Source organism: Tursiops truncatus, chromosome 6, assembly GCF_011762595.2.
Source record: "Tursiops truncatus isolate mTurTru1 chromosome 6, mTurTru1.mat.Y, whole genome shotgun sequence".
NCBI lineage: Eukaryota > Metazoa > Chordata > Mammalia > Artiodactyla > Delphinidae > Tursiops > Tursiops truncatus.
The window spans coordinates 12,605,662-12,618,320 of NC_047039.1; the positions used below are offsets into that span (position 1 = coordinate 12,605,662).

The 12,659-nt window shown below is 40.2% G+C and overlaps 1 protein-coding gene across 4 annotated transcripts in view; it reads right to left on the minus strand.

Annotated features, from left to right (window-relative positions):
- Positions 1-11,703, minus strand: part of PPP2R2A (protein phosphatase 2 regulatory subunit Balpha) — an 83,317-nt gene extending 71,614 nt beyond the window's left edge. Inside the window, exons 1-3 of one of the 4 annotated variants that reach the window (XM_033857629.2) lie at positions 11,565-11,703; positions 10,936-10,981; positions 9,651-9,725 (exon numbers count right to left, since the gene is read on the minus strand). Coding sequence is in view for 2 of the 4 variants with exons in the window: in XM_073805825.1 (XP_073661926.1) it covers positions 9,651-9,725; positions 10,124-10,160 (112 nt within the window). In the remaining 2 variants the exon portion in view is untranslated. Of the gene's footprint in view, positions 1-9,650; positions 9,726-10,123; positions 10,176-10,935; positions 10,982-11,063; positions 11,209-11,564 lie in introns of those variants that run through there. The other 3 variants (XM_004320928.4, XM_019941315.3, XM_073805825.1) reach the window with 3 other exon arrangements.
- Between the last annotated feature and the right edge of the window lie 956 nt (positions 11,704-12,659).

Genomic DNA, 12,659 nt, shown 5'->3' on the forward strand with positions numbered 1-12,659 from the left:
TATTAATGATAGCTGGACCTCAGCAGAGATACTGGGAAAAGCCCTGAAAAACTGAAGGCAGATTTAATTTGGTACCTAAAGAACAGCAAGGGAGTAAGTAGGCTGAAACAATCTGAAGTCATAGGAAAGCTTTAAATACACATGCACAAAAGCAGCACTTTATGATTCTTTCTGATCACTTATAGTTCATGATTTTTTTTTGTTTGTTTGCGGTACGCGGGCCTCTCACTGCTGTGACCTCTCCCATTGCGGAGCACAGGCTCCGGACGCGCAGGCTCAGCGGCCATGGTTCACGGTCCTAGCCGCTTCGCGGCATGTGGGATCTTCCCGGACCGGGGCACGAACCTGCGTCCCCTGCGTTGGCAGGCAGACTCCCAACCACTGCGCCACCAGGGAAGCCCCCATGAGATTCTTTTAAAGCAATAGAACAATGAAATTAACAGACTAAGCCCACAGTTGTGAGGTATTTCTGGATGGCAGGATTTCCTTATACTATTAAAATCTGAAGACCTCAAAGATATTTTAAATTTTCAAATACTTAACTTATTTAAAAATGTAATAAGCGGGGACTTCCCTGGTGGCACAGTGGTTGAGAAGCTGCCTGCCAATGCAGGGGACACGGGTTCGATCCCTGGTTCGGGAGGATCCCACATGCCCCAAAGCAACTAAGCCCATGCGCCACAACTACTGAAGCCTGGGCGCCCTAGAGCCCACGTGTGGCAACTACTGAAGCCCGCATGCCTAGAGCCCATGCTCCACAACAAGAGAAGCCACTGCAGTGACAAGCCCATGCACCACAACGAAGAGTAGCCCCCCACTCGCCGCAACTAGAGAAAAGCCCACATGCAGCAACGAAGACCCAAAGCAGCCAAAAAATAAGAATGTAATAAAAAGCCCTACACATTAACAAAAAAGTTATAAAAAGAAAAAAAGAGACTATTGCCCCCCCCCCAAAAAAAATCAGTGAGAAGAACGGCATTGTTTTACATTGCTGCAAATCTTTTTAATGTCTGACTTAACAGAAGATGCTGAGGTTCTCTTAATTGCTTCTGCATCCAACATACTACACTATGTTGTGTAGGTTAAATATATGAAGAAATCCAGTCTTAGGTATGTAGTTGGGAAGGGAGGAATAGTTTCCTTTTTTTTTTTAAATAGATGTTGACTTTTTTTTTAAGCTTTATTTATTAAATTTTATTTATTTTTGGCTGTGTCGGGGCTTAGTTGCAGCATGTGGGATCTTCCGTGGCAGCACACAGCCTTCTCTATAGTTGTGGCGTGCGGGTTTTCTCTTCTCTAGTTGTGGCGCACAGGCACCAGTGCGCGTGGGCTCTGTAGTTTGCAGCACACAGGCTCTAGTTGAGGCTCGCTAGCTCAGTAGTTCTGGCGCAAGGGCTTAGGCATGTGGGATCTTAGTTCCCTGACCAGGGATCAACCTGTGTCCCCGGCATTGTAAGGCAGATTCTTTACCACTGGACCACCAGGGAAGTCCTGGGAGGAATAGTTTAATAGGCTTTTCAGGTACTACGGATATCTCTTTGATACTACAGCAAAACTCAACACGTGATAGTTTCTTAAAGGTTTGTGGAGTCTGAAACCATACCAGTTGTCTGTTATATTAGAATCCATTGCTCTATCTTGCACTTTTACTTATGCATAACTTTTTAGCATCACAAGCATTGGCCATTCAGTTATGCAGATTTTCCAAATGTTGACACATTTCATTACACAGTATTAAAAATCACAATCATTAATATTACTACTGATCTCATCTGAAATATCTGTAAGTATTCAGAAGTTATCAAGCTCAGGAGATACACGTTTTCCAAAACTTTGAGTTTTGCTTGAAAGCTCAGATTTTATCACGGGCAACAAATACTGTCCATTGAGGTAACAGATTCACCGTTCATTTGAGAAAATGTCTGCCAAATATACAAGTCTGAGTAGTTTGTCAGTAGCTCCTTCTAGTAAAAATAATGTTCCATGAAAAGAGCAACTACTTCAGCTTGAAACAAATAATTGCACCCATACTTTTCCTTCAACCACTATACTCTGTCTGGTCTATAACAGAATGGTATAAGTGTACTTTCCATTCTGTCAAACAGAATGTTCAACACACATGTACTCAAGAGTCAAGACTTTCAATAGCAGAGACTTGACAAAATTAATTTTTACTGTTTCATCAAAGACATTACGTAAAACTGGCATTTTAAAACTGCTGGTACATGGCAATGAAGATTACCATGACTACTGGTACCATTTGGTGCCAAGGCCTTGATACATGCTAAGTTGCCTGCAGATTTACCAACCCTTACTTTTGTACCATTGGTGCAAATGTCAACACAGTGAAAAAGGCAAATATTATCATGAAAATAGTTTCAACTTCAGAGACGTTCTGACACAGTTGAGGGGTTGCCAGACCACACGTCAAAATGGAATAAATGATCGCTGTTTTGACAGTGGTTACAGACCCCCTGTGACCAGAAAAATGCACCTACGTACAAGCACACACATTACAACTTTACATACAACATCAGAAGGTTCAAAAACCCCTTATCGAATGTCCTAGCTTAAGAATTCCATTAGCAGAAGATTCAGTAAATCTCCAAGTTGGATTTAATTACTTCAAAACAACAATAATCTGCTTGGCATTACAAATAAACTCTAAACAAGTCACATTCCAACAACCTCAAACACCTTCACCTAAACTAAAAGAAGCAGCTCAAGTTTTTAAGTAAATAAAATTACATTAGGGAAATTTAAAGGTTTGAGGTAAGAATCCCAGCTCTACCACCTGCTCAAGGATACAGTTAGTAAACTAGCCTTCCTAGCCAAGTTTCCTGTCTCTATGGAAAAACAACAGCATCTATTTATTTCAAAGATTAATAACAATATCAATAAAGCACCTAAAACAGTACCTGGCACATAATTGAGAAATCTAATTTATATATTACCAGACTTTACTTCTCTTTCCTTCTACTAAGGAAGCAACTTGCAGACCTTTGATTACTCAATTTTAATTTCCATTATCACCTAAGAGAAGGGAAGAGAGACTGTAATTGAGAATATTAGCTAAAACATCTATCTCCAACCCTTTAATTTTCCTATTTAACAGCATAAGAAGCTTAAAATAAAGTTTACCTTTCTTCCTGCAACTCAACTAGGCAAATATAGATGTATAAATACGTAATATATGGTAATCTTTTTACTGATTTAATAAAATTAATTCTTTCCTTCAGTCTCTCATCATTCTGCTTATTCCACAATCTTCAAAAATTTTAAAATATAGTTCACTAAAAGAGAGTACTAAAAAATACCTAAGGGTAATTTTTGGTTTATTTTAGTAACCTGAGACAAAATGCCATTATCTCTTGTAATTTTTTTTTTTTTTTACCAATAAAGGGGTAAGAAAAAATTTTTAGCATCTTAAAAGAAAACAAGGATACTGCCTAATACTAGATAAATATGATCATTCATGTTATTTAATGGGCGAAGTTACACTACTTTAAGTGATGGTACTGCATTAGTACCAGACTTCTGTCAGCAGTAATGCTAGTGCTGAGAGAAAGATGTGTGACATGTGAAACAAGGTAAGAATGTTAACTAATACCTTTGCTATGAGTCATTACGTTCTGGAATACAGCTGATGTGCCAATATTCTGAAATTTGCAAAAAATGGGGTTCTACTATTTTCTTCTACAAATTGACCCTAGTGCCTAAATCGAACATGCATACTACTCTAAGAAACACAGAACACAAATGATCTTAAAATCTATTTATATTGTAGCATAAAACATACTGAATGGATTTAAAACCCTCAAATTTTGTGTGATACCCCAAAGATTATTTGCTTCTCAAATTTTATTTATGTCCTTATTCGGGGAGTATTTAGACTCTCCAATGAAAGTTTTTTTTCCAAGAACCAGTCCACAAGTCTAAGTCCAAAAATAAACAGGAAGCAGTGTTGAAAAAGATGCAATACATCTGGATCCAAGTTTCACTGACTTCATGTAATAAAATCATACCCTAAAATAATATCCTATAAAAGAAAGTTTAAGAATATCAAATATGGAGATGAGGAAAAGTATACTTACATTAATTAATGAAAATAATAAAAATTTATTATTTAATACTTAATATTAAATAGTGAAAATTTGCATTAAAATAATTAAAATAACCAATATTGGTTAATTTTTCCTTATCTTTCACCCAAAATTACACACTTCAGATTATCCAAGTGTATTTGAATTTTTAATAATTTTATTTTCACAAGTAAAATTTGAACAAATTAACAAATTATCAGAATTGCTACTGCAAAAAATCATGAGGAAAAATTCCTTACTGTTTCACATTAAAATGATGAACTTGGTTTTCTAGTTTGTTGAATCTAGATTTTAAAAACAAAACCAATAATATCTCTATTAGTAAATAACAAAGAACTGGGAAGGAGTCAAGTCATGCCAAGTTATAAATGGGACAGCACTGGCCACATGTTGATGTTGGGTGATGGGAGTTCATTATACTATTCCATCTTCTTCCTGTAATGTTCAAAATCTCCATAATGAAGTTTTTTTAAAAATTCAAAAGAACTAGGCAAATTAAAAAACAGGCAACTATTAGCTTCAGGGAAAATGAAGGGATGCACAAGAAATGAGCAACACTACAGTGTAGTACAGCTCAGTAGAGAACATCTGCATCCTCGTAACAATGTAAGCACTGACTTCTAATTTAACCACAACATGTGATGTAACGCTGGGGCAAACGCACAAAAACGTCAACAGCTTAATCTTCATCTACCATGGAAGGAAGTCAATTGAAAATGTCTAAAATTGAAAGAAACAGAAATATAATTTTATTCACAAAAAATGTAATTAAGCCCAAGGGAAACAGCTAGAAGAAGGGTTCAACATAATTGCCTTTAGGAGAAGGGCTAAGGAGGATTAGGGAGTGAGTGTGGAAGGGATTGCCATTTTTCATTCTAAACCCTTTAGTATAGTATGGGATTTTTTAAAAACCTTTTTCATTGTGAAGTCTAACAAATACAGAAAATCAAAATCAAAACAACAATCTTCAGGTTAATCAGTTATTACAAACATTTGTACAACCACCATCCAGGTCAATTTGCCACCCCATGAGCCTTCCCAGAACCGCTGGCAATCACAACTGCCTATCACTGCTTAACGATAACCACTATCCTGGCTTTTACAGTTAATTACTTTGTAGCTATTCTTTATAGAGTTTTACCAGCTTCATATGTGTCTCTAAATCTATGGTTTAATTCTAAATGTTTTTGAACTTTGTATCTGTGGAATCAGAGAATATGTATAAAACATACACATACCATTTTCCTCACTTTGGCTGATGAGAAGTTTTTAATAGCCTTTAAAGACAATTGCCCAGTTTCCTCATTCTACTCTCCCTTACTCATCATAAATATTCAAGTAATAACAATAGCTAAACCCTTATTATGTGCTGGGTTTCTGTTTTAGGAATATTAACTCATTTAATCATCAAAACAAAATCCTAAGACAAGTTTTACTGTCATCCTCATTTTACAGAGGGGGAAAACAGGCACAAAGAGGTTGAGTTAACTTGCCCAAGATCACACAGCTAGTAGGTGACTGGGCAGGATTCAAACCATGGACTTTGTGCTCTGACCTACCTTCTCATGGGAGAATAGCTATCAATAAAGGAAAAACTAAAAGTACAGGATATGATAAAATGTTATTACTGTTAACTATGAAGGTTAAAATAAAAACTACATGAGAATGATTTTAGTGCCTCATCCTTCTCCCAAACAATCAGCTACATCAAAGGTAAACTACTTAAAGTGCCTGAAGAGCCGTGTGTGCACAGAATAAGTACCCCAACACAGGCTGTAACTGTCCTGAAGGGCTTACATGGGCCAAAAGACAATGAGAGTATCTGATCAAATGTCAAAATTCTGTCTTAGTTCTGTAATGTTATTTAAGGAAAAATTCTGAGCCTTGAGTAACTAAGTCCACTGTCTTATTTTTAAATTAAGGCCCCCAGAAAGTCTAACATCTCAAACAATTTAACTTACCAGTAATAATAATGTGGGGCTGTCTCTTTTCTAAGACATCTTTGAGAGTTAACAAGATTAAGAGTACAAGAACAACCGAAATCACCTAATCCAGTTCTGTTTTCTTAAGGCTAAGCATACTGGAACTCAGAGGAGTACTTACCACAAGTGACATATACTAGTCTGTCGCTAGGATAGAAACCCAAGGCCTCCTCGCTTCTTTCTACTACACGGCTATATACCATCAGTCCACTTACAAAGCTGCCAAGTAAATAAACTCATGATTGCCAAAAGTATGTCTCAGTCATGCTACCTTTCACCCATACTTGTCCCCCTTCATAACCTCATTATAGTAAATTTTCTTCCTCCATTCAATAAATACTGGATACCTACTGTGTTCCAGGCTTTCTCTTAAGCATAGCAGTTTATATATAGAATGTCCCACATACAGCTTACAGTACAACAGTAGAGGTTTGGGGTACTAATATTATAAATACAAAGTGCTACGAAGGTAGATTCTTAAAATACTCCCAAAAAGGGGAGATGAGTAGTAAAAGGGTTACAGGCATGACCTGAAGGATAAGTATGATTCTGATAAGAGAACTGTGGCAGGAGTATCAGGCCTTCCAAGGTAGGAACAGAAAAAAAAAAAAAAAAAAAAAAAATCACGAAGTCCCCAAAGTAAGAGTGTACAGGACTTGTGTGAAGAACTGTATCCATTTAGCTGGATCGTAAACCACACTAGCAAATAAACTTAGAGAAGTAGGGGCCATACCAGTGAGAAGTCTCACATTCTATACTAAAATATCTGAATGTAATTCATAAGCCTGTGGATACACTGACCACTAAAGATTTCTGAGGAAAATAAAACTGGGACGGCATTTAAGATTAACTTAGAAGCAAAACATGACAAGAAGCAGGGAATCATTTAGGAAGTTAGAGCAATCCTGATGAGAGATACTGAGAACCTTAACCAAGGTAAAAGTGGGTATGGAAAGAAGATTAAAGCATTACAGAAGTAAAAAGAGTATGCCATGACAGCTGAATACATGTAGGAGGGGAAAGACAATTTGGTGCCTTTGATGGAAAAGAACTTAGGATGTACTGTTAACAGAAAACAGGCAAGCTAAACTAAAGGTTGAGCCAGATGTAACCCATTTAGAGATTATAACCTAAACCAAGGGGGAAATGTATTAATCTTACTTTATTTCAGAAAAGTAAACCTTCTCTTAGTAAAATAAACATAATAGACTATGATGTGCAAACTACAGTATGCAAAAAACCCAAATTAAAGCTGCATAATTTGAAAATTGGGTGCTTTTTATACTTATTGCATTTGTATAGACATAGGTACTAGAATAAATCATGTTTCTATTAAAATATACATACCAAGCTTCAGGATAAGATACTAGGAATGCACTGTATGTTAAAAGTAATATTTAACAACCACAGATGAAAATTATTTAATGAATCAGTTGCAAAATGCAGTTACTAAATATTAGCAGAAGAAAGTTACCACTGATCCATCATACATGTCACAAACTATCATTTGGTTCAGTTAAGTTTGGAATCATCAATTTCTTCTGATTAAATCAAATGCATGTGGTCTTTGCCTGTTTAACAGTGAACTACGCACAGGGTTTGTATTCTAGACACCTTGGAGCCCTAGTGCTCAGCATTTAGGAGGCCCCTAGAATATCTTTGATAAAGGGAATAAATGGACAACAACAAAGGAACGTTTTTCAAGTATACAGCACTTTCATAACTTGGCGAGTATTACACAACGGCACAGAACTAATGATCCAATATCTGAGTGCCTACTGTTCAACAGGTAATGGAATTACAAAATGAGTAACACATGACTCCTCCCTTCAACTTAGGATTTATTTCTCTGAACAAGCCAAACACCACAGGCTTCATCAGAAGACCCTGATTTACACTATTTGTATGACCATCAGTGAGTCTCTTAACTGCTTTAAGCTTCCAGTTTCTCATCTGAAAAACAGATGAGGATTCAATAGAAAGAAATGTGAGAGTGCTCTGTATCAGAAGTACAATGTATGCCAGTTGGCTCCCCACACAATTCAGCAAACTGATCAGGTACTTAATTAAGAATGACATTGAAAAAAAAAAAAAGAATGACATTGAGGACTTCCCTGGTGGCACAGTGGTGAAGAATCAGCCTGCCAATGTAGGAGACACGGGTTCGAGCCCTGGTCCAGAAAGACCCCACATGCCGCGGGGCAACTATGCCCGTGCGCTACAACTACTGAGCCTGCGCTCTAGAGCCTGCGAGTCACAACTACTGAGCCCGCGTGCCACAACTACTGAAGCCTGCGGGCCTAGAGCCCGTGCTCCACAACAAGAGAAGCCACCGCAATGAGAAGCCTGCGCACCGCAACGAAGAGTAGCCCCCGCTCGCCGCAACTAGAGAAAACCCGTGCGCAGCAACGAAGACCCAACGCAGCCAAAATTTTAAAAATATAAATAAATTTTAAAATTAAAAAAAAAAACCAAAAACGAGTAACACTGACACAAGCAAATCCAAGCATTCAACTGGCTCAACACAAGGCCATCATCCTACCGTGGCCTTGGAAAAACCCTCAAAACAAACAGTACACTGACCGTAAGTCAGAAATAGGATCTTATTATGAGGACAACACAATCTAGAGACAGATAATTTATAAATTTTCACTAGACAAATTTTTGAAAATTAAAAGTACATATTTTAATTATCTGAGTATTAGAAAATTCCTACTGTAATTCAAACACACAATACTATTAAAATTCAAACTTTAATATTTCTGAACAATGAAATAATAAAACTAGTTTATTGAATATAATGTCTCCTCCATCTCAAGACTTCCTCCATCTAAGACCATCTCAAATGAATGTAAAATCCTAGAGTTTCAAAACTAGAATTTTGAAATACACTAATAAACAAATCTGGGGGAAAACTAAAGCCCTTCCACTGATCAAATCCAGCTTCAAAATACACAACAATAAGCTCTCCAGAAGACATGCTATATATCTATAACACCGTTATTTTCTTATCCACCTAAGTTAATCTTTATAAGACAATTAAATGCATCATTTGAGCCAGCATTTCTTCACAGAATATGCCAATCAACACCACACTCTCATAGTAGGCAAGTCCAAAAAAACTAAAAATCTCCCCTCAAAATGGAAGATGCTATCAAGAATATTTCTGAGCTAAATATTGATGGCACCTAGTTCAACTAAATTATCTAAAAGCAGTGTACAACCATGAAAATTCATCACCATTTATTTGTACGTGAAATTTACACAGCAAGGACACCTTTACCGCATGGACCTTAGATTTTTCTTGTGACGGTTTTATATATATCATCATCTAGTGCTCCTTATTTTATTCAGGAAAAAATAATAATAAAACACGGCATAAGTAATAAAAGATTTAAGATTATCTTCCAGAAAGGTGACTTTTAAAACTGTTCTTTCCCTGCTTGGACAACAAACATAAAATGTTCTTAAACTAGAACAGACTCAGCTGAAAGGAAATCCTTCAGCAACAGAGATTTTGGAAAGATTCTACATCCAAATTCTGCATTATTAAATGCTTTCTTACCTTCTGCTACATCATCATCTACTGCTCCTTTCACCTGAGAAAAACACCACTGAATATCATTCCCTCCTCCAGCTCCTGGAAAAAGAAAACATACCAATTAAAACTGAGTCCTACTCATGTTTACTCTCATAAACAGAGATGGCATCCATAGTTGGCATGATACTAACAGCCTGGTACTGCCCACACATACAACCACCACCCCACAGCACTAATTTGGAAAAAGGTTAGTCCCCAATAGTTGGTACTGCATTAAAAAAGAGAGAGAGATTCCAGGTCTGAAATATTTAAAGGCCATGTACTATCGTTACCACTGTACATCAGTTCAAAAGTTCCCTTCCATTTTCCCTTCCCCTCAAACACAGTAAAAGCCTTACTTCAAGCAAGACCTACCAGAAAAAAGTAAATACCGAAAGTTAAAGAGTTTTCCTTTAAGGCTACAAAAGGCGGCAGGAGAGTTAATAAGGTTAAGCTACCATAAAACACGGAACGAAGAGAAAACTTCAGGAACATTACTGCCTGGGTGAGGAGCGATGATTCATATGAACCCTATCACCACAGCGCACATACAGCAAACACAACATCACCACCCATTTCTTTGCAGTTCATTACCAGCAAATCACTGGCTCCAGAGAGGAAAAGAAACTGAATTGAATGTTGGTGAAGAGATTGCCAAAAGGAAGCTTGGTTTGCCTCCCTTCACCTAATCCGTCAGAATCCAAAGGACCTGGCAAAGAATTAATTTCGCTCATTTGTCTTCATCTTGTGCAGAACAATTTTAATTTCACTTAATCATTCAACAAGGCCAAAAAGCAACTTATGCATAGCAAACCCTAAGTCAATCCAGTATGTTAACTTTTTTACAGGTTTAATTATCTATCTAAATATTGATAAAAGCACGGAAAACTGGTTTAGTCCCTGAATGTTTCCATTTCACTGCCAAGCAGGGAGGGGGCAATGTCCTGGATCTATGGAGAAAGAAACTGAATCTAGATCTAGGACTGATTCTACTAGATGAAGGAAGATATTCAGCAACACCAAAATACACAAAAATAATCCTCGAAGCAATTACCTTTCTCTTCCTTCACCTCCATTCCTTGCTAAATATTCCAACCTGGTTTTCTCTCTGCATCTCCCCCCCTCCGCCCCAAGCTTTTACCTAAATCTCTCTCCTCTTGGCTATTTATATCTCTGAGCTCCACAACTATTTTAACTAACTCCATGAAACCCTTTTGGGAAAAGGACATCTGCACAAAAGCTAACATGCAAAACGGAAAGTTAAAATTACATTTTTCACGCAACTCGCTGTATTAGAGGCCTTGCACTCTTTGGACCTAAAGGGTAAAAAAAAACGAAAGGGAGATGGTTCCAAACAAAAAAAAAAATTCAGGCTTACAGTCTCAAAAATATACGTACCCACAGTGGAAAGAAATACACGTTATGTCCCCATTGTATTTCAACTTATAAAGCACTCTTCCTTCTCAGTGCAAAATATATTTGTAGGAACACCCAAAAAGGCTTGCAGCAGAGAGAAACATAGGAACTAAAGGAAGGAAGAGCTGCAGAAAAGCCCCCTGGGGGGGCGGGGGCGGAGGTTCCACCGGGCTCCCAAGCGCAGGGACGAATCGGCACTCGCCCCTACCCCGCCCCACCCTCGCCTTACCCCTCAGCTCGCCGGCACACACCCCACCCCCACCCATGCCCAGGCTCCAGCCCTCCAGTTCAAAGCCATTTCGATACCACAGCGACCACTCGCCTCTCCAGAACCCGCCCCACCCCCACCCCACTTGACCAATTCCCTGAAATCCCAGGGGTGCCCCGTGGCTCTCCAAGAGGCGCAAGCAGTCGCTAGGCGGTGATGGAGGGAGGAGGAAGGAAGCGGTGCCTTGTCAGTGGAGAGGGTGATTTCTCCTTTACCTGCCATGTTGCGCTGCAAATGGTGACCCTGCTGGGTTCCTCGGGGTCTCCGCTTCCTGAACTCACCCCCCTCACCTGGGGATGGGGGGGTAGAGAGGGCGGATGGCGGCGGATGGCACCTGTGGGGGGAGGGGGCGGGGGTCGGGGGAGAAGGAAGGAGGGGCTGGCAAACCAGCCGGCGGGATGGTGGATTTCACTCTTGGTCTTCCCCACTCTTGCTCTTTCTCCAGCGGCGGCGGCGGCGGCTACGACAGCGACGGCGGCGGCGGCAGCGGCAGGGCAGGCGACTCCACTTTCAAAATGGCGCCGGCTGGCCTGGCCAGTGACGTCACCAGGAGGGCGGAGCCGCAGGCCTGGGCCGGAGGGGCGGGGCGGGGCGAGGGCTGGAGCGAGGAGCGGAGGGGGAGGGGCGGGGAGCTGCCCGGCGGGCTCCTGGCCCCGCCCCTTCCCGCCTCGCCCCGCCCCTTCCCGCCTCGCCCCGCCTGCTGCGTCCCCTCCGGCCTGGCCCGCGCGCTCCCTGTCTCAGGCGGTTCCCCCTCTGCCCGCCCTGCCAGTCCCAGTCCGAGGTCCTGCTGCACATCGGCGCCCACACCGTCGCGCCAGTGCCTGGACTCTGGGGCCGGCTCAGTGGTCCAGTTAACGTGGTCGCTCGTAGAGATTGGTGGGGTCTTGTGTCTTTGCAGAGAATACCCGTACTGTATTGCTACTTAAAATAATGACACTGCGGGGCAGCCCCGCGGCCAGTGAAATACAGGGACGGTAGCGCTGACTCGTTGCTCAGCCAAGGTGAAAGTTCGCGGATCTGAGGAGGACGTAGCTGGGCTGGTGCCATCTGGGTGAATTAAATTACCTTCTCATGGGCCCTGGAACTGAGGCGAGAGCCCTTGGCAAAGGAAGGCAGTTAAGAATGGTTTCAAAAAAGAAAACTCAGTTTGCTAGCAGCAGAATATGCCCGAAAGGGTGGCCCAGGTCTGTCCGGCCAAAAGTGTAGAAATAGTAGTTAAGATAGGCTCTGAAGCCAGGATGCCAAATGCTGACTCCACGCACGAGATGAGGGTAACAATCCTACCTTATAGAATTGTTTCGAAGATTAAA